Below are 26,732 nucleotides of genomic sequence, written 5' to 3' on the forward strand. Positions count from 1 at the left end.
ATCCTAAAGCAATAATTATCCCAATCAGAGTTGTTTCATGTCCCTCAGTCACAACCAACATAAGCAAAATCAGACTTCAGATTTCTCTCTCACACACTGCCCTGTTGTTGTTAGATTGATTGAAAGAAAGCTTTCTGTTGTCATTGTCCCACTGGGGACAGAGAGCACAGCTTGATATAAAAGACAAATAGCATAGGGGTACTTGAAAAAGCGAGAGATAATACACAGAGATGGGGGAGGGCAGAGAGACACAGAGACGGAGAGGGTGGAAGGGAAGGAGAGCAAAACTCCTGTTGCCCTGAACTGTAGGAAGGAGTAGCCTGATAAGATGAATCTGGAGAATCTGGAACAGGGAAAGCTGAATGTTATACAAAAGCATGCACCCAAATGTGTATTTGTGTGGAAGGATGGGTGTGAAAGGGATGTGAATAGGGTGTGTATGTGGTTCCACCCCCACCTACTTTTGCTTTATTCCCTCCTGCTGGCATGTGGCCTCCAGATGTTTACCCATGGGGAATGTGGCCCTTGAGCTGAAAGCTTTCTCCTGCACATGCACTGTGCTACATGCAATTGAAATTACTAAGAAACCCATGTATAGATTGTAACTTGTGACTACATGCAAGTCTTTCATTATCCACATGCTCTGAGAAGCCACGGCCAACTAAGTTTTCTCAGTGTGAGGAGAAACTTTTTATCAGAAGTTACAATCGACACACTAGTTTTTGTACATATCCTTAAAGTAATTCTTACAGTAATTGACTGTTGAAATGGGAATCAGTCATGGGGCAAAACAAAGCATCATTCACTAAAGCATTACGTTGTGCCTTGGAAATGAAGCAGAGCTGACTGTCTTTACTCAGCAACTCTCTTAACACATAGGTGGATTCTTGCTGCTTCCTGATTTCTCCAGACTGGAACTATACAATGTCAAAGTTGCACCTTCTTCTGAGAGCAGCTGCTGCTTGTTCTTGCTACATGCACTGCAGTAGCTCAAATTGTAAGGGTCCAGAGTGGGCCTGGCCTTGTTACCTTTTGTAATCACCCCTTAAGAACATGGTTTTGCTAAAATAGGAGAGGGGGAGTCAGGAGATAGGCCTTACTGATTTCATAACAAACTCCCTTGTCCTGCTCTGTCATAACTTGAGCAGTGCCAAACACTTTTGTTTGGGGAAATTTTAAATTGTGTCACTGCACATCTTTGTGTAGATAGACTACACAGAAACAAAGCACTTCAGTTTAGGAGCAATTTGAAGAAGACAGGGAGAACTCTCCTATGTCTACGGATTGTGATAAGAATCAGGAAGATTTAACTGGCTTTCTCTTGTTTGCTGGACAGAAAAGGAACAATACATATTATGCCCCATTAATTTTGTTGGAGCTGTATTTCACTCAGATTTAGTAAACTATGCTCAAAGGGTTCCCGCAAGTTAAAAAGCAATCCAAATTTCCATATGTAGAAGGGGTTTAGTGATTCCCCCACCATCCCTGCCAAAATATTAAAATTGATCTAGGCTTTAATGTTAATTATCAAGAAAAAGTCACCTTTTTATGGGAGTAAAGATCTGTTTAAAACAAACCATTTATTATTTTATTGGGAAAGCCTTAACTGACATATTTGTATTGAAAGGTCTCCCTCAATGACCACAAGGAATGTTATAAAATTTCTCTGTGGATATACTGTTATCCATCAGGTAACCACATAATAATTATCTATTCAAAAAAAACAACAACACTGGTCAGCCCAGGTATTGTGCAGCTAAAATTGATTATGTGTGGCTGCTTTTCAAACTGACTAAGTCTAGGAACTTTTTCATCATGTTCTATTTATATGTTTAACTTAACTGTGGTTTTGTTTTGACTTTTTTAAAGGAAATTCAGCAGAGGCATGGTCTGGCCAACTCCATTTCCTCATACTTAATCAAACCTGTCCAGAGGATTACCAAATACCAGCTTTTATTGAAGGTACATCAGTGATTTGTTTCTACTCTTATGATACTTATTTGCATATGCCTTTATTAAACTGATGGTACACTAACTGAGAGGAATGTGAATCCCACACCAGCTCAGATTGAGTAATCTAATTTAGATTTCATTTACAAGGTACATTGTGATACTAGATAGCAGGCTTGGAGAATCATTAAGTTTTTCATTGTTATAATAATATATGTTGTGTTTCTTCCTTGTCCTCTCCTGGTCCTGCATCTGTTGTTCTACCCAGGGCTAAGCCACAGTTTGGCTTAGCATCACATCTGAACCTGAGCATTTATTTATTTATTTATTTATTTACGGCTATTAGCCCATAAAGTGAACCTGAGCATGTGGTTTGTTTCCTCTAAGCAAAGCATGAGTTGTAAACCAATAACAAACCATAGTTGTGGTTCATGGTTTGTCTGTAGTAAGACAAACCACAAGCCTGGGTTTGGATATACTGTTACGCCAAACCATAGCTTTGCCCCAGGTAATGTGGCAGCAGCAGAACTGGAGGAGCATAGCAGTCACTATAATCTCTCCAGGAACCCACATGTTTGCTTGTCTGCAAGTCACTATCAAAATGGCATGGGTCACATGCAAAGTCACTGGGTGGAGCTCAGAGATGGTTGGGTCACAAAGGAGAAGATGGGCTGAAGCAATATTGTGATAATAATACCCAGTACTGAACTTAACTTTAATATTCAGTAAAGTGGAGAGTGAGTGTTTGTTATTGAAGTTATATCAACATTATCTACATCTGACAAGATACACACTCATCCAGGTGCCTAATACCTTGATTTGAATGTTCTTATTGACTGCAAAATAAGGAAGCAGCAATCTTTTATGGGGTTCAGTTTTGTTTTCTGTTTCTCTTCAGGAGCTTTTAACATGCTGTGAAGAAGGGAAGGGAGAACTCAAGGATGGTTTGGAAGTGATGCTCAGTGTTCCCAAGAAAGCCAATGATGCCATGCATGTTAGCATGTTGGAAGGTAAGCATATTTTGACAGCAGGGAGAGGAATGTTACTACATACATACATACATACATACATACACACACACATACATGAATGAATACGCCAGTAAGTGCAAAAGTGAGCGTTCTTTTGGATGGATAAATAGATAACTGCATTTACAGATACTTGGCTTTACTAACTAACTTTGCAGATTCCTGCTCCCAAAGAAATAATGAAAGAAAGAACTTGAGACTGTCTATAACTTGTGCCACGCATTCTTAAAAGTTTTTGTTTTCAACACACGACATACCTCCTTGAAGTTGCCACACTTTGTCCAAGTTTAACTAGTACCCCATTCCTTTCTCGACACATCTTCACCAATCCCTTTCCCTCTTGTTGCATAATATATATATTTGTTCTGTACAGTAGTTTTGTACAACTTTAGCAAGTGTGTATTTGCATCAGAGTTCCAAAGGGCCATTGCTTCCTCACCCCATTTATGGAATCCCCCTTTGGGGAAGGAAAAGGGGGTCTCGGTGGTGGAACACAAGATTGATATGGCAAGGAGGTCAGACACAATCTCAGACTTGCACAGAATTTCATGGCATTTATAGATATGGCACATATGTCCTCTTCCCTTACTTTTGGTAATTCTTTAGAGAACAAGTTTCATTTCTCAGTCTCTGTCTTATCAGTTTGTCTAAACCCAACTTCATTTCATGATCTTTATGTTTTTCATTTGATCTGATTTGTTTTATATGTAGGATTTGATGAAAATCTGGATGTTCAGGGAGAACTGATCCTTCAAGATTCCTTTCAAGTGTGGGACCCCAAATCTCTCATCCGGAAGGGTCGTGAGAGACATTTGTTTCTCTTTGAAATTTCTCTTGTTTTCAGCAAAGAGATCAAAGATTCTGCAGGGCACACTAAATATGTTTACAAGAACAAATTACTGGTATGTTTGCTGAGACTATGATGAATGTTTGTATGGGCTTATTTTTTAAGTATGAAGGGTGGAGAATTAAGGTGTGCATGTCTTTGTACCAAATTTGGAAGATGCTAGCAGTTTGGTGCCACATCCCATGAGGATTAGCTTTATTCTACTTTACTTGGGAAGCAATGTGCAGAGGATACCTGAAAAGGCTTAACACAATTCAATAAAGTTACATTCGTTGCAGTATGATACTAGATGTGAGTTTCTTCCTAGCTTCAGTTCCAAATCTGTAGAAAATGTGTTTCCCAATCATCTCTCTTTCCTAACAGACCTCAGAGCTGGGAGTGACAGAGCATGTGGAAGGAGATCCCTGCAAATTTGCCTTGTGGTCTGGACGGACTCCCTCCTCAGATAACAAAACAGTGCTGAAAGTGAGTCTCCAAGTTTATTTTCTGTGTCTTCATCTCATTGTTCTACCTCAGCAGCCATATGTTGTTAGATAAATCTAGCTCTGTGGTACAGCTGGCAGTTTGATATTGAGTCTGATGTAGAATAGAGTCCAGTTCTTCAGACTGTGGTTCCTTAGCAGTTCTCTACTTCCACAGCTAGGAGTCTGCATACCTATACAGTCCACCTAATGATGTTGCATTCATAATGATGTAGCAGCTGAACTGGCCTTGAGGTAGGAGTTAGGATGCTGTGCCCATATGATTTAGCCACCTTGGGTCCTGTGCTGTGATGGGGATGCAGATCCTGCCAAACACAATGGCTCCTGTTCACCCACTCTCCCCATTTTAGGGCTTTCTACCAGCAAGTGATTGGGTTACCCCCCCCCCGCCAAGCTACTTATCACCAATTGGCCTAAAAGTTTCCCTCATGTCTCCCCAAGAACAACTTAAAGTAGCATAAAGTTAAAAGACCCCTGACCGTTAGGTCCAGTCGTGGGTGACTCTGGGGTTGCGGCGTTCATCTCATTTTATTGGCCAAGGGAGCCAGCGTACAACTTCCGGGTCATGTGGCCAGCATGACTAAGCTGCTTCTGGCGAATCAGAGCAGCGCATGGAAACGCCGTTTACCTTCCCGCCAGAGCAGTACCTATTTATCTACTTGTACTTCATGCTTTTGAACTGCTAGGTTGGCAAGAGCTGGGACAGAGCAACGGGCGCTCACCCCATTGAAGGGATTCGAACTGCCGACCTTCTGATCGGCAAGCCCTAGGCTCTGTGGTATAACCCACAGTGCCACCCACATAGAACTTGGCTTAAGACATGCATGGTGAATAATCAGAGATAACAAGGTTTTAATGAAGCGTAGATAAAAGTATACTAAAGTGATACAATAATTTCTTAAGAAAAGGGTTTTACGTGGAAAGGTTATAGAAAAACAAACTCAACCCACAAATGGAGCAAAAAAACAACAACAAATTAATCATGAAGGCTTACACACAAATTCCACACACTCTCTAGTCACATTCCTTAAGGCTACAGACTTAGGACCATCTTGCAATATTGATCTGCCTCTCTAAGGATTTCCTGGGTACTTGTAACCTGAAAGTTCATTTGATTTACAAATCAAACAACACACCTTTCAAAGGCTTGAAAGAGAATGATGGCCCTTGTCCTTGATAGACAACATACTTTCCTAACTAAAACAAGGCACCTAGCAAGTTAATTTTTTTAAAAAAAAGTAAGTTCTAGAAGGTTGATAGGAAATTAAATCATGCCCAAGCATTGCTAGGAAAAATCCATGTGGTCCAATTGAATGCAGATCAGGTACAAATTATCAGATTCATGAGACTGAAGTAGTCTGCAGGTTGTTTTTTAAAAAAAAGTTTTTATTAAAGATTTTCTTATGTTAAAAAACAAACACATAAACAAGGAAGAGGACATTTTCAATTCATAGAGTCTTTTTCATAGTTGGTTTATGTTCAGTATGAGACACTATTGTTATAAACATCATGCAGTTGTGGGGGGAGAGAGGGGGGAAGGGGGAAATGGTCTGTGGTGTTGACATGGTGTGACGTAAGGAATGTATTTGCTATTCATTGCTTATAACAAGAGAATCAAGTTCACTGAAAGTTCCTTTATAGTATTCCCCCCTCCCTTAACTACTGCCCAGTCTCTCTGGATTGTTTTGACTCTAACGATTTTTTCACCACCTGAACAAGCTGGTCATTTTTGCTGATTGATTTTGTTTTAACAAGGACCTTGTAGCATACAGAAATCCTAGTTATGGAACAACATCCTATTTCCCCCTCTGTCAGGCATATTGTATTTCATGTACTACACACATTTATCTAGTTTTTGCTAAAGCAGCTGGTCAGGTGCTTTTGACACTTGAACTACTTATGATTTACCCAGGCAGATTGTTCTCTAATGAAGAACAAAGGAATGGAAGAAACTGAAACAAAGCACTAGAACATGAAGCCATACTTCTGCTTTCTCTGTTGAATTCTTTAGGCATCCAATATTGAAACAAAACAAGAGTGGATAAAAAATATTCGGGAAGTGATTCAGGAAAGGATGATACACTTAAAGGGAGCCTTGAAAGAGCCAATACAGCTCCCCAAAACCCCAGCAAAGCAAAGAAACAACAGTAAGAGGTAATCTTAGTAATTCCTTGGAATAGTCATGATTTTTAATCACTTGATGCTCTGCTTAAGGTAATTGGTTTGCTATGCAATGGCTTTGTGAAGATTTGTCAGTGAGGGAGAAATTGTATAAATAGCTGTTTCAGTGAAATATCAACAGCACAATAAACTTTGTCTACAGGGATCAGTTTCTCCCATAGCCATAACCTTGGATCCAGCAGAAATCAGGCATGGCTCTGTCTCTCAGCTGCCCAGCTGGTTCCTTGCTTCTAGTTCACACTCCTCAACTCTGGTCTTTCTAACCAACAGTTATATGTGCCCCCCCCCGAACCATTTTACCTCTAGCTTGGAGCCACTTCCTTTGTTACCTTAGCAACCCATACTTAGCCAGCCATTACCAAAAAACTTGCCTGGCTATTCCAGCAATTGAATCTTTGTTGGATTCAGGAATTAGAAGGGACTCAGGCATACAACCTGCCCCCTGCTACATACCAAAAAAAATCACAATAGTATGACTTACAGAGAGAACATTTGAATGGAAAGGTAGGAAATACTCCAAACTCTTGTAAAATGGAGGAAATATATAAAATGGAGGGGAAGGGTATAAGTACATTAATGTTTTGTACGTTTTTCCTTAAAGATTGTTATGCTTTCTTAATTCAAACTACTAAAAATGCAAGGACTGAGAAATGACCCTTGGCAATTGGCGTCCGTTTTCCAAAACAGCAAGGCTATAATCTAGATAGCTTGGTTTGGTTATGTGAGAAATCCAAGCAGAATGGGCTATGGGCAGGCCACCCTCATTACAGAGCTATTTTAAGAAACATTGCTGTCACCATATAAGCCCAGGATAGTCAATTTCCAAGAGCAAACATGGTTATTATGTGCTAGCTTCATGGTAGAGGTGACATCATTCTAAATTACAGATTGAGTTGTAACACAAATGTGATCGGCTGAGCAACTGACTTTTCACATACTAGCAGAGCAGTTTTCAAATCCATTGACGAAATTTTCTGGTTCTATCCCCGCAGAGAGGGAGGAGAAGATGCTGACAGCCAAGGAGATGGGAGCAGTCAGCCAGACACAATTTCAATTGCATCCAGAACTTCTCAAAATACAGTGGACAGTGACAAGGTAGGATTTGTTCTTGAAAATATAGCACTGCTGTAGAAGAGTCCGAAGTACTGTATTAAACTGTAGTCAGAGATAAAAATTAAGTGTTCTATCTTTCTGGAACTGCTTAAACTGTCTGTTTATGTGCCATTGCTGCATAGAGTTCATATCAGGTCATGCCCAACTTTGTCCCTCAGCTGACAGAAGTCTCTTTGATCCTGTGGAGGTTTCCATGAGTGGAAAGGGACAGGAGATGATTTTTGAAAATTTCCCTTGTGCCGCTTTCCATTCTATTCAAAAACATCCTCTGGAGCAGATTTGAGGGGCACAGAAAATATTACCTCCTCCCTCAGGAGGTTGTACAGTCTCCCTCAGGAGGTTGTGGATTCTCCTTCCTTGGAGGTTTTTAAGCAGAGGTTGGATGGCCATCTGTCATGGATGCTTTAGCTGAGATTCCTGCATTGCAGGGGGTTGGAATAGATGACCTTTGGGTTCTTTCCAACTCAAAGATTCTATGATTCAATGTTTCTGCCTTTCTACTCATAGAAGCTTCAATTGGATCAAATTGCCCTTCTCTCATTGAAGAGACACAATTGAATACAACTCATTCTTTGTGAGTGGGAGCATCCTGGAAAAGTAAAGCAGCCAGGTTGGATTCACTCCATAAACTGGATCCAGGGTTATTTTTTCTTTCTTTCTTGGCACATTGGCATTGTGAATTGCACGTCATCCTTAAGCAGTTATCACCAAGAATTTATGTGATGCAAATGTAAAAGAGCTGAGTTGCCCTCAAATCTGTGGCACCATAACATGGAAAAGACTTTCCTTTCCAAGTAATGTCCATGTGTTACTCCTGCTCTGTAATCGCAGGTGGAGGAGGAAGGATGGGCAAGGAGGCAAGGGCTGATTAGCAGGGCCAGCCTGATAGCATATAAGCAACCTAAGTAGTCACTTGGGGAAGGAATGCTTTTAAGGTTGTAAGTAGATTAGTGTGTGATTTGTAGCCCAGAAACTCTTTCAATATTCTGGATTGAGGGAGGCTCTGCTTGCTTCCTCGAAATTTTAAGGCACACATTTCAGATTGTACAGCACAATTGCTTGGAGGCATAGACAGATGGGGAATGTGAGCTTGTTGGACCCTGGAAATTGGTGGTGTTAGAAGAGGCCCTGTCAGGAATTGATAAACCACATATGAAGAGGGCTGCCAGGTCCAGGAACTCAAACGCACTTCAGCAAGAACAGCACAAGACTTTAGTGTGGTGTCCAAGGTGCACAACCTGGTAAGGAGTCATTTTGTGGGGTTGAATAGTCTCTATCTTTTCTCTCTTTGACATAGTGGAATGCTTGAAGATGATTGGATTCTGTTTTCATTGAATGCATTGTTCAGATCTGGATATTCAGTTGCCATATTAATTTGATTGGGAACAGAAATGCATCTGCTTGGTATTGTTTCCTGATCTTTCAGCGGTGACAGACAGACAGACAGACAGACAGACAGATAGATAGATAGATAGATAGATAGATAGAGTCCCAAGGCACACAATTCAGAATGCAAACTTCTGATTCAGTGTATCTGAAGAAGTTTGCATGCACACGAAAGCTTATACCCAGAACAAACTTAGTTGGTCTCTAAGTTGCTACTGGACAATTTTTTTATTTCATTTCGACTGCGTCAGACCAACCCAGCTACCTACCTAAATCTAGAATCGTGCAGAAGCAATTACTGAGCTGTAGTTTGATGATTGCTATTGAGTCTTGAAATAACACTGTTTGGTTCAGGTACAAAAGCAGAAAAGGTATAAAAAATTTCCTAAACTGCCTGAAAAGTATTGTCTATGGTACATTTGGGACAATGTTATGGTACATGCCATAGAATTATAGAAGTGTAGAGTTGGAAGGGTCATCTAGTCCAAAACCCTGCAATGCAGGAATCTGAACTAAACCACTGATGGCCATCCAACCTCTGCTTAGAAACCTCCAATGAAGGAGCGTCCACAACCACCTGAGGGAGTCTGTTCCATGTTCGAACATATGTCCTTTCCAGAAGCAGGGTAAATATCATAAGCAGCATTGTTGGCAGAGCAAACCTGTGAAACAGGAGTAAATCTTAAATGAATAACTTTTATAGGAGTCCTAAGATATACAAATTATGTTTGCATTAAAGGCATATTCCGGTGTTATTGGTTTAATTTCCTTCCAATAAAGTGGCAGTCATATGATCCTTCACAGATGTCTAAAAGGTCAGTAGGGCTGGGCAAATGCACTGTTCCAAACACATTGTTCAGAAGCAGCACAAAGATTAGCTATGCTTCTTCCTTTTGTTTTGTTTTCTTAGGACCAATTTTGTATGTGGTTTGCTTAAGCGATTAGAGATCAACTCTAGTTTGCTATCATGGTTGTACACTTGCTTAACTTTCTTGGCAGTCTGAATCTCTGAATTTCAATTTTTTTTGTAAAGAATGACATAATACAATTAAGCACATAATCAAAGCCCTTGAGAAACCACAATAATCCTGCTCACAATATTAGTGACCTTAAAGCAAGGAACCAAGTCTGTTGGCAATACATTTTGAAGTCTGCAATATTTTGTCTGAAGGATCTTTTTCTTTTTTTCATTTCAAAATTTGGAAACTGTGGCAGAATTTAGACTGTACACCTTATCCTGACTATTGCAAACCCTAGCAGCTGGCAGTAGATCTACTCACTTATTGACCACTCTGGCCACCAACATCCCCATCCTCAAAGAAGATTATGCATTTTCTGAGAATTTAAGGCAAATTTCCCATGGCAACACATCTGCAGTGCCTCTCCAGCTGTTCCCATCCCTGCAAAACTGAAGCAAAGGCCAATCATTCCGTGATTTCCTATTATGTGCATATGTCACACATTGCTTTCTCAGGGAGTGATGCAGGTTTTTTGAAACATCCAAAGGCTGCATGTTACAGGTGGAAAAAATGATTTCTAACCGGTCACATTTATACTAAAACATACTCAGCCAATTTATATACCACTCACTGAATATATATACAGTGGTACCTCCAGTTGCGGACAGGATCTGTTCCAGAGGTCTGGCTGGATCCTGAGGTTTTTGCAACTGGAGAGATTGCTTCTGCGCACACGCATGTGGCAAAAACCCGGAAATATACTTCCGGGTTTGCTGCTTACGTATCCCGAAGTTTACGTCACCAGAGGGATATGTAAGCGAACGTACGACTGTGTGTGTGTGTGTGTGTGTGTATTCCTGTAGGCTGTGAACAATAAGAAAAAATTATCCAGGCTGTATTAATGCCATCAGAAATAGTGTCTGAACAGTTCGACACATTGGGTTGATATGGTGGCAGAATTTAGCTGTCTCTTGCCTTCCATTTGCCTGCTCTTCTACTGCCTGTGTTCATTTTGCTTGACTCAATATGCAGCTTGCTTGCTTGCTTGCTTGCTTGCTTGCTTACTTACTTTGTGCCTTAGTTATGCAACTGCTAAAATTCATCAAGTCCCATCTACCACAGTCAGGAGCCAGGGACCCATGGGGCTCTCATCTGAAGTCCATGCTTATATTTTCATATTGTAATGTATGGTATGGAGACTCCCTTCTGTTTGACTTGTATTTTGGTAACTTATTTCAGATTTTCTCTATGATGGGGAGGGGGCAGAATATGATTGTCACTTTGCCTTTTAGAGTTCTAGTCTGGCTTGTATTATTTTTGCGCATGTGTCTTCCTGCGATGACACTGGGGAGCTGTAGCGGGAGGGTGGGCAAGCAGCTCTGTGTTGCTTGATGTCCTGTTTGGCTTGCATCATTGTGGATCCTGATTGGCTGCTGGAACATGGAGGAGGAAGCGTTGGCAGCTCCAGTGGCATTTAACTATTTTTTAAAGTTAAATGTTTCTTTGGTGAGCATGAAGTCTCCCTTTGACAATACAACTCAGAATCCACTTATGATAACTTTCCCATATGGATTATCTGCAGAGGAATAGACAATGCCCTTTTTACCTTCAAATGTGCTGCTATCAAATATGCTGCCAAGAGTCTTTATGCTGTATTGATGTAGCTCCGTCTCCCCAAATAGAAAACTCTTTTTATTCTAGCGGTCATAACTGTTTCAAGTGTAAGAATCAAACAACAACAGAACAAAACGCTATGTGGTTAGTGTTTTATATAAAGGCAGTGCTTTTTTTCAGGGGTTACTCAAGGGTACACGGTACCGGTACACCTCTCTTTTTTTGTTAAAAAATGTGGCACTTACTGTAACAGCTTCATGGTGAGTACTGGCACCTGTTTTTCTAGAAACAAGCACTGTATACAGGAATCAAGTATTATCTATCAGATAGTAAAGAGAATGCCACCGTAGAGCAGGTGTACATTCCTGCAACATGTATCCTCAAATCCCCCCCCCCAACACACATATGGAAGTGGAGCCAATTCAGTAAGTGGGAATTATAAGAGCAGGCGCAGGTTGAGATTCTGAATACACACCCTCCCCACCCCTCCCTAGCAACAGAAAAACAAAGACTGGACTAAAACGCAATTCTCTGGCAGAAACAGCAGTTTCCCACCAAAATCCAAGTAAGAGGTTAAAGCAATCAAGTTCTGAGAACTCTTCATTGACCTACCCCAATAAATGCTCACCACACAGGTACTAATGTGAGACATCCGGTTGTTATTAGTTAGTAATTTCAAAAGGTCAGGGTGCATGACTCACAACGAAAAATAATGAAAAATAAACAGTGAAAATTCATGTTATTTATTCATTTGTTTGTTGAAAATCTGATGCCCTGCACTTCCAATGCATTTGCATTGCTCATGGTGGCAGATGGTTATCTACGCACAGCATTTTGTGGGTGGTGTCACTGACGTCTCTTCTGGAGACTTCAATGCCTGAATTTGTGTGTGTATGTAATCAATGGTGACACATACGTTATTGCTTTCTTTCCTGGATTATTTCCAGTACTGCTGGGATTATTATTATTATTTTAAAGAGTTGTTCTGTCTTAGGTAGGACTCTGAAATAGGTAACTGCCTACATGGAATTGCTGTGGAAGAAATAAACAATTCATCATGGAAATGGAAAGGTAGACAAAGGGCAGGAAATAGAGAGAATGGTGCCTGTTTCTTCCCACAGAGCTATTTCCCCTGCTAAGGTAGGGCAGCAAGATCACCAGATTGGTTCTGCAGATTAACTCAGTTACAGCACAAGAGACCCAGCCAGGGTGGGAGGAATGCCATAATGAGAACCCACAGCAAAATGTTGCTTGGATTAAAAAGCTTAGTGCCCTATACAACACCTCACTCCTGATTCTCCCTTCCCTTCCCCTACCTGTCACCCTGTTTCTAACTTCCTCTTCTGCAATCCGTACTGTGTCTTTCATTTTATACTTTTCTCCTTTCTCCCCTTTGTGTTCCACTGTTTATGCTGCCATTTCCCCTCCCTCCACCTCTGCTCCTGTCCATTCTCTCTCACTTGATCACTCTGTTCTCCTCTGCCCCCAGCCCCACCTTCACCATCTCTTGTTCTTGGTCCTTTTCATCCTACCTTCTCCTTACTCCTCTTTGCTGCCTCTGCTCTCACCCAACTCCTCTGTTGCCTTCTCTCACTCACTCTGTCATAAATTGTCTTTCACTATCTCCTACCTCCTGCTTTCTCCTTATTGCCCCCTCCTCGCTGTCATCCTTTGGATTTCTTCTTTTCTCCACTCAGTTTCTCCTTCTGCTTCTTGCTTCTGTTGTCCTCCTTCTGTCAAGAGCCTGTGTGATGGTTTTTGAAAGCCTGCCACGCAAACCCTGACCCATACAGATTATGAGACAGCCAAAGAGCATAGCAAGATTGACATATACTGCATGCTTGTGCAGTTGTATTCAAAACCTTTTGCGTGTGGGGCGGGGAGAAGTGCTCCATCTGTTTCTCAACCCCCCACCCCCAATTTTTTGTGTTTCTATATTCCTCAAGATTCACCAAGCATGCAGGTATCTTTCTCTTGCTCTTTTGTCAACCCATCTTGGCTACAAAGCTTGTTGAGGCTGACCTCCCATCTCTCACACTTTGTTCTACAGCATTATTGTGGTGCCCGCTGCAGCATGGTGCCCAGTGCAGGTATCTGATGTGGTGGAGCGGCAATCACCCACCCCCAATGTGCTAGGGACTTGTACCATGTTCGGTCTCTGAAGCGTCACACCCAACCTGGGCTGTGGTGAAGTCACCAGGCATTGGCAGCCAATGGCTCCTGTCTACAGACTACCACTTCAAGTAGCACTGCCTTAGTGTTCATGTGCACAAACAGTAACATCCCATTTTATGTGTAGAACGATATAACTGATCATTTAGAAGTTATTTAGCAATATGGGGGTAAATCTGTTTGAGTAGTTTGGAATCTTCCCCCGCCCCCAAGATATAACTATGATCCGGTTCAGCATCACTTGTTGAAATGAATCAAGTATTCCTCAGTTTCGTGAAGCATCCTGATATTTTGGTTTTGACTGATTAGTGGGTATCTGTAAGCCACAGGTTGGCAACTCAATTCCAAATCACCAGAGTTCTTTCCTTTCTTCCTGTTTGTTTCCTCCTTGCTTTTCTCTCTCTTTGTGTAGTTTTAGAGCAACTGAAAGTGATAGTATTTTCTTTGATAAAAATAACTTGATTTTTTTTAAAATTTAAAGCTCCTGGTTGTTTGGCTTAGAGTAAATAAGTTTTCCCCTAGTCATGCAGTTGGTAGGCTACTGTCCTGTGTGTTTGTAGCATACTAAAGTCAGAACAGAAATACTTCCTCTTGCTTTCCAGAAAAAAGGTGCATTGCACTTTAAGTGTCCTCTGTACACCTATTTGAAAGTCACCCTATCAAACTAAATGAGGCTTACTTTTCAGTAAACCTGGATGAGATTGTGACTTCTAACATGAGATGCACATTGTGAAAATTGAAGTAGGGTGGTCTCTTTCCATTTAGTTCATGAGAACACATAGAGTAATGATCCATAAGAAAATGGCTTAGATATACTTCAGAGCCTTAAACTATTAAGTTTTAGCAGCAGGAACTTATCGGCTTATAGTTGGGAAGGCAGTGAGCAAGAAAGAACTCTGCCATTGCTATAGATTGTTCATCATTTATAAAAGCAAACCGTCCAAAGCATGTGCTTGCAGTGTAAATTTTGATTACCCCATCTGCTTCTGAGCAGAGTTTAACCAGCAATTCTCATAATGCAACAATTATGACTCCCCCCTCCCTTTCTGGGTCACCCACGTAAAGCTGTCCATGTGATTCCCCACCCCCATCCCTGGCAGGCTCTTGAATTGACTGTGATGCATAAAGGGGTCGATCGACAAAGCGGTTGCCTGGGTGGAAAGACACATACACAAATGAATCAAGAGCACAAAGATTTCATGTTTGCTTCCCACACTCAAGACTTTGAGAAATATTCATTTTTCTGTCACCTCCTTTGGGGTTCTGCACTGAAGGGGACAGGTAGGCGTTTTCAAATAGCAATAATTTGTGCTTCTATGGCCTTTTGCATCTGCACCCAGGGAGCACTGCATATGTGAATCACAAGCAGGCTTTTCTTTTTCCTCCCCTCCCCCTTTCTATCCTTTAAAATATCTGAGCTATGCCCGATAGTTGTGGAGGTGGGGAGGGAATAAGGAAGCATGCTGAGTCCTCTTCTTCTGCTATTACTATCTTTCATCCAGTACAATGTCATCATAAGGTCAAGAGTGACAGCAAGAGGCTACCCTGCAGTAGGCTGCATGCTGACAGTGCCATGCAGAAACAATAGAGTAAGGGAAAGGCCAGGTGATGGAGAAGTTCACTCAGCAGAAGCAGGGCTAGGGGCTAAAGGTGCTATGGCAGTGAAGAACAGATGGACGAGATATGGGGAAGCTGAATTGGATATTTAAATGTTACTTACCTTCTGTTCCACCTTCCAGCCTCAGAAATGCTCATATACTCTGTCCAACCATTGATCAGTTTTTAGAGTCTGTATCTGACACTGGGAATTCAAGATATGATTAGCAACTAGTCTACTAGGAGTGGAGTTGCACTGCTGGCCCCATCTCATTCATTGGGCACGTTATTGGCCCTATAATGACCAAAAACCTGTGTTTTTATATTGCAAACTGCCCTGTGATCTTTGGATGATGAGCAGTAGAATGAATGAATGAATGAATGAATGAATGAATGAATGAATGTTGTGGATGCCTGAAATGAAGAAGCCTATGGCTGAGCAGCTGCTTGCATTCAGACTTCGACAAAATTTGTAAGACTTTTTAGGAAGGCTTGGTACAAAGAGTTAGTTATAATGTAAGAGATTGCATGGATTTGCCGGCCCCCGTGCCCCCAACACCTCTGAATTGATTTTCAAGGAGGGATTCATTCTGTTTGCTCTTTAATGTTGTGACACGGTCTTCTTGTTACCATTGTCATGGCACCCTCTTCTGCCAGACACTTGTGTTGGGTTGCAAATAATCCACTATCACCTGTGCCTGGTCAGTAAATTAGACCAGGCTTTGAACATAGCTCCCATTGTGAAGTTATATTTAATGTACAAACCTACATGAACTTTGGAAGGGTTTTTGTAGAGCATGGAAATAGCCTAGTCATATTGGCTGACAGTCTTGGAATGTATGTGTGCCTTTTACAGGAGAATGCATCTTGGAACAATTTCAGAAATTGTGGGATACAGTACACCATATTCACACTTGGTTTAGTTTTTGTGCGCGTTTGATATTTTGTGTTAATTTATAGGCAAGATTAATGTGTGGTGTGTATGTAAATGGTAAAGGAATCCTATCTTTTCAAGATGCAGGAGCTGCTGAAAGATCTTCAGGTTACTTATAACTCTGTGATTATCCATGGCTTTAATCAAATTAATAAGACATTTATGTTTGACTAGTACAAATCATATGGTGTGCATTATTGGCGCTCTTCCACATTATCCAAAAGAGATGCTTGAAAGGTTGCCAGAGGACATCCTTCCCAAACTTCTCAACACACCCACAATTTATTATAACCAGGTCAGTTTTAAAAGCAAAAACAACTTTCATACTTAATGTTGAATTAGGGGATAAACAGTGTGTTTTAAGAATATCTAACCCTTAATATAGAGACAGTGAAATCTGAATTTCTGTTTTGAATTTGGGACTGTTTTCTAAGCACCCTTAGAAACACTGTTTTATGTAAGAGCATCACACTGTAATCACTGAAAGATGCAACTCTTATAGGCATCTGGTTCATTCTGAGCAAAGCTCTCTTATTTATGATTTGCTGCTTCTCAACCACACAATTGATATACACCTTCATTCTTGTAACCTTAAGCTACAGTTTAGCATTGCATTTAAACACAACCATAGAAGAGACTGAAGACAGCCAAACAGCTTTTTAAAAAGCATAATATTGAAATAGAGGAGTTGAATGTCCTTAGCCAGCTAATCAGATTGTCAGCCCATCACTGCCTTGTAGTTTAGGCAGTGTGAAAAAATCATTTTACAATCAATACCTTCATAAGATGTCTTTGTAGTGCAAACACCATAGCTTTCAGCTAAACCTCATGTTAGTGAACTGTTTGCTATTCGAGCTAATTGCTTATGCAATGTCTGTAAATCACAAGATGCTTCTGATGTACATGTGATCTCGCTGTAGGCAGAATGGCTGAATCTTCCAAAGCATAAGGGAAGCCCAGTTACTGTACTGACATAAAAGTTGGCAGCCCATGCAAGTTGCAGAGGTGGTACAAAGTCTCTGTTCAGAATGACTGTGTGGTGCTAAATTGCAGGAAATAAACCATGTTGCAAACCTATAAAGCTTCACTGGAAAGTCAGACAGGCAAGGGGAGGGGGAAAGAGAGAGAGAGACAGACAGAAACATTTTCAGTTTTGCCTTCAACCGCAAAGAGGCTGCAGCCAGCAAAGGAGCAGAATGTTAAAGTGGATGAGTTCGAGGCAACCAAAACAGATCAAGAAGAGAGTGAGTATGACCTGAACCCCTCCCTTTCCTCTTACATCACATTAGGTCAAGGGGATAATAATAGTATAATCATGATCAGCTAGTAAAATGAACTATTCAAACCCAAGTCTGTAAAGGTACAAACAGTGTTCCAATTCAATTTCTAATTAGGAGAAGGAGAGTTCTCCCGTTTTGAAGAAGCCAGATTTTATTTTGCTACTTGAATTAACAATTTAGGATGTAAATGTGTTGTAAGAATTCGTAGAGTGGGAATGGTATTTGTGTAAATATGGTGGACAATCATTTGTGTAAATGCTGAAAAACAGCTCCATGTTATAGGGACATGGTCACTAACAGTTACCATTCAGTCAAGATTTCTAGCAAATGGGTGAAGAACTTGAAAAGATCAGAATAGACTTGTGGCAGAATAAACTTGCAAGCATTTTAAGTAGGTGTAAAGTTGAAATGGAAAGTGTAAATACTGTGATGTTGTGTTTTGTCAGCTTATTAGAGGCTACCTAAGTGTTTAAGCGAGGACCTAAAAAATAATTATCCATTTCTCTAGAATAAGCAGCTCCAGTCCACAGATTCCTTTTTAATATACATATTTGCTGTCAAAGAGAGTATCAAGGAAGTGCTTCCTCAGACCACCCATAAAAGGGGATAATGGGTGTGGTGAAATGTTGCAGACATTCCCTCTCTGCTGCTGAGCAAACTGCCCTGTTGGGGTTATTTGCAGTCCAGCATGTCTTTCATAAATGGGAGCACTTGTGGAAAGTTAACTAAAGGAGGAACCGTGTATGATCATGCAGTTAAAGGCTTCTTTTTTATTTTTTTGTACTTTTTTATTTTCAACACTCTTGTTGTTTTAAGTGCCCATTTAATATATGTCTTTCATGCTGTCCCTAAACATTGGAGACCTGGAAATGAGTACATTGTACTGATATCAATGACAATTATCTAATGGTTTGAGAGTAGGGGGAAACATAGCTAATGTTGATTCCCAGCTAGCTCTGTCCATTTCGAACTAGCTATGTGCATATGCCTGGTTTGGGTGAGGTTCATATTTACACTGGCATTTTACAAGCCAAACCCTGATAACAGTAGTGCATGCACATGAACAACCTGGCTCAATATTCCTATTTACTAGAAGCTAGTGTGTGTACCCTTTTCCCCTCAACAGCTCCACGCTGACACTGTAGTTTGTGTTTTTTTATTGCTCACTCATTCATGCATAGAGCCTGTGGGTGCATTCAGACATGAGGATTATTGTGTTAGTTTTCCTGGTTATAATGCTAGTGCTTCTGTCCCCGTTTCTAACATTCAGCACCTCCACATGACACTAAATTCCATTCATTGCAGAAGGTGTGGTGTGACACAACAGCTCACATTATCCAACATGTTTCCATCCCCCACCTTTTATGTGCGTGTGAGCTTCTGTTCCCCCATGCTCCCCCTACGAAATTTTATGCTGGAACACCATCCCAAATCTTATCTCACAATTTTCCAGGTTAATTGGTTAGCCAGCTGATTTTTTTCTGGAAGCCATTAACATGGAAATGTTAGCATTAAACTTCCACTAGAGTCCACTAGATTTACAGAAGGGGCTTTTATATTGTGTGAAAGATTGAAAATTATCAGGTAAGGAAACATTGGGGAAACAGAGTAAAGTGCTGTCTGAACACACCCTGCCTTACCTCTAGCCCGTTAAATAATATTTAGGATTTGGCCACTGCTTATATAAGGCTGTTACACAAAAATAAAATATTGTTTTGGAAATATATATTTAACTTACTTTCCTCTTTCATTTTCTTCATTTTGACGCTTGCTTATAAAGTCCTTAAGGCAAGCAGGGCACTTAATAAATAACTTCAGGCATATATTCCCCGGTTAAGGAATGAGTTACTCTGGCAAATCATTTACATCTGCTAAAACAGGGATATTATTGATAGAAAGTGACAGGTGAAAACACCAGGAAAGGTAATTTACAATATATATTATTTGCATGCTCTACACTACAAATTTGATCAAAGTGCTAACAATATTAACTTTGTAGTGACACACTGTTGCCTTAATCTTTTATCAAACAATTTTATAATTCTGTAACAGCTACTGTAACAGTAACAGATACCGTTATTAAACATTTCTGCAAATCTAAGACGCTAAAGAGAAGCTATTGTTTATTTGAAGATTCAAGGTTATCCTGAGAATATTATCGCAGGCCATGCAACTTTGTGTGAAAGCTTGGCTGATGAAAAGAATGGTTCAGATCATGCATTGAACCAATTTTTAACAAAGGTTTTACTCAGTGATCCCTTCTGGGGTTTGGGTTTTGGAACCTCTTTACTGGTTGAAGCATTTACAAGGTTTCTAGATGGGTGAGAAAACAAGCTGTGGGTCTAGCTTTAATTAAAGATTATTTCATTGAAGAGTGACTCAGTGATCTCTTAGGGTAGGCTGCGAGGTGTGGAGCTAGGGAAAGGGAGAAGAAAGGAGAGGCAACTAGGCTAACAAGCCGTTCTAATTGTACATTCTAATTGAACATTCGTATAAGTTTGGTAGGATTCATTAGCACTTGCTTCAGGTCAGATACGTTCACTGCTTTGTATGCTTCAGAGATACCGTGACTCCGAGGAGGTTTTCATATCAAAAGGGTCTCTTTCAGGCCACATAGAATCTAATAATAAATCATATGGCAAGAAGTGGCAGTGCATCCAGGATTCTGCCTTCAGATCCCAGGGAGATGGACAATATTCTCATGACTTTGGCTTTTTGTTTCCCTCCTGTCTGTAAGATGCATGTTCTTGTTATGATCGTTTTAGAAATAACGGATGTTTCATTGTTACTTGTGCCTCAGTAAGAGTAAGTATAGCATAGTGGTTATGGTACTAAAGTGAAAGTACTAGGAAGTATCTAGTTCAATCCTTATCTCTGTTAATGAGCTCACTAGGTAGCACTAGTCTGTAAGCATATATACACCTACCTTCAAGGAAATCTTATTGAACTCAGTGGAGCTTATTCCTGAGTAGACATATATGCTATCATTCCTCTAGTACTATGGAAATACTTAAATATGATAGGTTTTATGATCCATTACAGTGATGTATTACAATCAAAATAGCCTCAACAATTAAAAGGTCTGCCCTTAAAACTAGCAGCCCTAATATTACTTGACAAGTAAACATGATAGATATAGAGAAAAAGCATGTATATTTTACATATTACAAATAATATTTCCCCATAGGGCGGGGAGAGATTTGAGGAATTTATTCAGCATAGTGGACCACTGGAGACGCTTATCAAACAGTATACAATGGGGAAGACATTTTTTATAATATATAAAATATACAAGCTTTTTCCTCTTCCACACACCAACATCCTTTGATACAACCAGAGCATTGGTAAAGTACAAGCGCATAATGATCCAAACTCTTTGAGTCTAAGGAAGATTATTTCCTATCCGAAGCACCCTCTTAAAAAAAAGCCTACCCAACCTTCCATTGGGGAAAAAGGGGGGCGGTCACAATCCTGTATTCTGCATTCTGTGGAAACAGAATTCTGAAATTTGACCTATAAAGGCAAGTTCTTCCATTATTTCCTAGATGTGGCACAGGGCTTTTTAGCTTGTTTTCCAGTGTCTTATGAACGGGCCATTTATTTCATGGCAGATTATTAAAGGGAGCCGATCAGAGGGTGAATAATATGTAACTAGGCTATCACCACCCCCTAAGCGAGCACATGATATTCACTGTCCTAAGCTTTAAAGAATACAGCTTGGACAGATAGTAGATCCTGGAATGGAATCCATTCTCAAATTTTACTTTTATGCTTATCATTCTTCTATATAATATGGGCTTTTTCACATACTCCCCCATGAGTTACTATGACGACTGCCAGAACATAAAATAACAGCTTCCAGACAATATGGGCACTGCCTTACAAAGTGTTTCTGGCTCATAAGAGCTGAAGTGATTGAAGTGCTAAATTATTCATTGTTGTTCAAAGAGATTACCCACAGATTAATGAACTTTGAAAATTCTGGACTAGAATAGACACCACAGAGAAGCACAGAGAAAATTTCCAAAAATGGTGGTAATCAAATAAAAATGTGTGCAGTAGATGTATTTGCTGTGTTAGTGATGTTGCTGCATGCTGAGTCTGGAGGTGTTGATGTACAAACCCACTATACTAGCTGTGTGTGTGTGTGTGTACATGTGTTTGTGTGTTTATATATTTTTATATAAAATGTGCTTATATGTGTACAGTGGAAAGCAATGCAGTGTGTAAAAGATTTCTTAATTATGCTCAATTTGAACACAATTAAACTAACAAATCTCTCCTTGATTCAGAGTTGTTCTCTTGGACATATTGTTCAGGGAATTTTGCTTTGTGAAGCAGGGGACATTCTCTGCTGAGGTTTGCTCTTCATGATGATTTTGACACAGAAGTGTGTTTGTCAAGATAAGGAGATGCAGACAAAACTCTTCCTTACAAGTTGGGTCACTATCCATCATTTTGTTTTATGACTATACTGCAAGTTGTGAGAAGAGTGTGGAGAGTGTTCAAATAGTTCCAGAGTTCTAGAAGTCACTCCAAGGAATTGAACACACTTCAATACAGGTTTGATTATTGATGCTATCCTTAGTTCTGGTGCTGTATAATTATTTGGAGACAATAATGTGCATATGGTGATTAAAAGAGAGGTGTATTATTTAGTGACCATCAGAAGAAATCTGCACTGGTCATGGGGTCAGCAGAGATATTGCTTCCTCATCAATGAACCATAATAGACAACTGAGAAAGTATATCTATTAAGGTGTTATACAAAGCTGCCAAAGTTGCATCTGCCTTATATATATATTAAATCAACTTCCTGTTACCAAATTAGAAGCAACATGTATAGAGGGGGGGCATGATTTATTAAAAGTATGATGTGCTGGAAACAAGATGCAGAGCATTAAGGATATGTATGTGCTGATGCTACCTGTTGGAAATCTGGTTCCAATTGACCTACCCAGCCATACAACAAATGATTTGTATTGACTTTCATCATCAGAATAAAAAATAACATGTATTTACTAATAATAGAAGTTGCCAAGTCTTACCTTCTATCGTTGGGTTGCTAGTAAAGTAAAGTTACTGCTGTTTATTTTGAGGAGGAAAGAGTTTGGTTGTTCCTGAATTATTTTGCTGGCCTAATCACTCATTTATATTTTGTGACTGAGTGTTTTGTTTTTAGTCTTAGAAATTCAAAGAATAATAATTGAATTAGTTGTATGCAGCTGAATGCTTGACAAAAGCACTGTGTAGAAGTTTAGAAGAATATTCTAAATAGACATACAGTGGTACCTTGGTTCTCAAATGCCTTGGTACTCAAACAACTTGGAACCCAAACACTGCAAACCCGGAAGTAAGTGTTCCAGTTTGCGAACTTTTTCGGAAGCCAAACGTACTCATTTTTAGTGCCACGCTTCCGTTTTGAGTGCCACACTTCCATTTTGAGTGTTACACTGACGTCTGCCTGTTTTTGCTTTTTATTTTGCGTTTTTGTTTTTGCGGCTCTTTTTTGTTTTGTTTTTGTGACTGTGTGGAACCCAGTTCAGCTACTGATTGATTGATTGTGTGACTGCAGTACATTGTTTTTATTGCTTTCATTTTATGGATCAATGGTCTTGTAAAGATGGTCTAGTAAAATTCATGTTAAATTGCTGTTTTATGGGTTGTTTTTAAAAGTCTGGAACGGGTTAATCCATTTTGAATTACTTTCTCTGGGAAAGTGTGCCTTGGTTTTGGAACATTTTAGTTTTGGAACGGACTTCTGGAACAGATAAAGTTTGAGAACCAAGGTACCACTGTACTAAAAGGCAGAGCTCTTTTACTATATATGGGATCAAGTTTCATTCTTTCTGTCCCTTCCCAGCTTCTTGCCCTTGGCCTCAACTTCCTGGAGCCTGCCGCACCCCCAGTAAAAATATTTCAGAGGGCAGGGCTTCAAAGATCAATGTGGAATTTTTGAACAAGGCTTGCACTGATCGATTCCAGAATGAGGAGCCCTCGCATGGCAAGAGTCGTATCATTGCCAGACACTCCAGTGTGTACTATACAGTGGTACCTCTGGATATGAATGGGATCCGTTCCGGAGCCCCGTTCACACCCTGAAGCAAATGCAACCTGCATCTGCGGGTCATGATTCGCCGTTTCCGCGCATGCACGTGACATCATTTTGACCATCTGCACATGCGCGAGCGGTGAAACCTGGAAGTAATGTGTTCTGTTACTTCCGAGCACAACCCGAAAGCGCTCAACCTGAAGCAACTTTAACCCGAGGTATGACTGTACTGTTCTACTTAATGGTGTCTACAGGCTCAGTCCCATTTCCTTAACCTTGAAAGCTTACCTTATGGCATCAAGCTAATAATTGTCTTTAGCATCTGTTCACACACAAAAATAAGAAAAGAAGGGATGTACAGTATATGCATTGTCAACTGGGATAACTTTTCTACCCCACCTGCAGACCAGTAATGTGTTAAAAGAACTACAAGTGCTATGGGAATTTCCTCCGCACCCGGAGCCCTGCTTCTAGCATTCTTTTGTTAGACGATTGCAACTGTGATGGGATGGAATATGAAAGCTACTCAGATTCCTGCTGTTCCACTGCAACTTATCATCCATGACTATAGAACATAAATTACTTTACCTTGAAACACCCTGATACGTATGGAAAGCTGTGTCATTCCATAATCCATGTGAAATCTCCTCCCAATCATGCAAAGTTTAGACATCTGCTAGTTATTATGAGCTCTGTCTGCTAGAGATGATAATTCATAGCCATCAGTGTGTTTGTGTGTGGGTAGAAGTGGAGGGATATACTTCAAAGCGTTAATAGAATTGTGTGCTTACAAGGTTTGTCGTTTCCTGTGTTCCTGATTTCCTTTGTTAATGCAGATATAGCCAACAGCTTTTGAAACTACATTGTGTTATGGGTCATAAAGGTATGGTCACAGTAGAACCAGAAAAGAAAGCTGTGGGAAGAGCTCAACAAATAGCTTTGTTTTACTTTTCCCAAGCACATGAAGACATAAGTTAAATTTCAGCTATGCATTCATCCAACCTAATAGGTGGGTGTTACCCATGAAAATGTTGGAAAAGAGAGGTAGTCTTGAGGCATCATCAGATCAGCTTTCAAATTTGTCATGGAAACATCTTGTCAACCCAGTAACAATGACGTCAAGTTGATAAGACAAGTGTTAGTTTGTTCAGAACACACCTGTTCAACAGCAGGAGGGCAAGGTACAGTGGGTTTCACATTTTTGGTGCACTGCTATGATTGTGTCTCGGTGATCAGTTTTGTTTCTCTCCATTGTGGCTTGGATCACTGTACTGAGATAAAAAAGTAGTTCATAGAAGACTTTGATGGGGCAAATCTTCTGCAAAATTATTTATCTTCTCTTTTGAAGTTAGTGATATTAATATATGCAGTCTTCAGTGAATTTTCCTTCTGCTTTATTTTTACCCTCTTTGCATGTGAGCAAAAGCTTTTAATTTCTGTAGCCAATGCAAGCTTATAGCAGATGTTAGCAGATGGTCATTGCAGCAGGGTCATAATAATTCCATCAGAACTGCAACTTGATAAGAATGATTTTTTTCTTCATATTATTTGTTTTGTGTTTTATATTTTTATCTAATACAGTAGTCAACTTACATAGATTTAATAATGAGTGAAAAGTTGTCTCTGAAGGTACAAGGAGTTGATGTGGGGTGGGGTTTTTTTGCATAATTTGCACAAATAATGGAAAAGTAGCTTGGTCATATTAGTATATAATAATAGCTTTAAATACTACATGTTATAATGTAGTAGGTAAACTGCATGAGTAGAAATGAGAGATTACTATAATACAGTATACATGAGATGGGAAAAGGTATGCCTCTTGATGATACAAAGCATGAATGGATATAAGATTTGGAAAGAGAAGTGTTGAAAGGTACTGAAATTAATTTAGCCTGAGAGCTAAATTAAGACAGCAGGTGTCAGATGGCATTACTATTAATGGGTCAACACCAAGTGGAAGCAGTACCAACCAGGACTCTCCTTGGTCAGTAACTAGAATGGTATCATACTGCTATTGATGATTTACCAAATATCAGGAAATGGTCAGCCATAAGATAGGTGGTAATTATCTACTAGCTTAGCAAGTGGTGAGTTTTTTCATATGTAATACTGTGTGGATATTGTCATTGTGTGGTTTAGTCACTGCACAATGCGGGTGGCAATGTGGTGTAAACCACTGAGCCTAGGGCTTGCCAATCAGAAGGTCGGCAGTTTGAATCCCTGCGATGGGGTGAGCTCCTGTTGTTCAGTCTCAGCTCCTGCCAACCTAGCAGTTCAAAAGCACATCAAAGTGCAAGTAGATAATAATAATAATAATAATAATAATAATAATAATAATAATAATAATAATAATAATAATTTATTATTTATACCCCGCCCATCTGGCTGGGCCTCCCCAGCCACTCTGGGCGGCTTCCATAAAAACCAAAAATACAATAAAATATCACACGTTAAAAACTTCCCTGAACAGGGCTGCCTTAAGATGTCTCCTGAATGTCAGGTAGTTGTTTATCGCTTTGACATCTGCTGGAAGGGCGTTCCACAGGGCGGGCGCCACTACCGAGAAGGCCCTCTGCCTGGCTCCCTGTAGCTTTGCTTCTCGCAATGAGGGAACCGCCAGAAGGCCCTCGGCGCTGGACCTCAGCGTCCGGGCAGACTGATGGGGGTGGAGACACTCCTTCAGGTATACTGGACCGAGGCCGTTTAGGGCTTTAAAGGTCAGCACCAACACTTTGAAATTGTGCTCGGAAACGTACTGGGAGCCAATGCAGGTCTTTCAAGACCGGTGTTATATGGTCTCGGCAGCCGCTCCCAGTCACCAGTCTAGCTGCCGCATTCTGAATTAGTTGTAGTTTCCGAGTCACCTTCAAAGGTAGCCCCACGTAGAGTGCATTGCAGTAGTCCAAGCGGGAGATAACCAGAGCATGCACCACTCTGGCGAGACAGTCCGCAGGCAGATAGGGTCTCAGCCTACGTACCAGATGGACACAGATTTGACCTGTGCCTCCATGGACAGCTGTGAGTCCAAAATGACTCCCAGGCTGCGCACCTGGTCCTTCAGGGGCACAGTTACCCCATTCAGGACCAGGGAATCCTCCACACCTGCCCGCCTCCTGTCCCCCCAAAACAGTACTTCTG

At 40.4% G+C, this 26,732-nt stretch overlaps 1 protein-coding gene across 14 annotated transcripts in view; it reads left to right on the forward strand.

Annotated features, from left to right (window-relative positions):
- Positions 1-26,732, forward strand: part of KALRN (kalirin RhoGEF kinase) — a 508,727-nt gene that overhangs the window by 380,342 nt on the left and 101,653 nt on the right. For all 14 annotated transcript variants that reach the window (XM_082234876.1, XM_082234882.1, XM_082234887.1 and 11 more), the window contains 6 exons: positions 1,870-1,962; positions 2,849-2,960; positions 3,690-3,880; positions 4,189-4,290; positions 6,319-6,461; positions 7,481-7,583. In XM_082234876.1, the coding sequence (XP_082091002.1) occupies positions 1,870-1,962; positions 2,849-2,960; positions 3,690-3,880; positions 4,189-4,290; positions 6,319-6,461; positions 7,481-7,583 (744 nt within the window). The remainder of the gene's footprint in view (positions 1-1,869; positions 1,963-2,848; positions 2,961-3,689; positions 3,881-4,188; positions 4,291-6,318; positions 6,462-7,480; positions 7,584-26,732) is intronic.

This window comes from Podarcis vaucheri (genome assembly GCF_965113315.1).
Source record: "Podarcis vaucheri genome assembly, chromosome: 1".
Classification (NCBI taxonomy): domain Eukaryota; kingdom Metazoa; phylum Chordata; class Lepidosauria; order Squamata; family Lacertidae; genus Podarcis; species Podarcis vaucheri.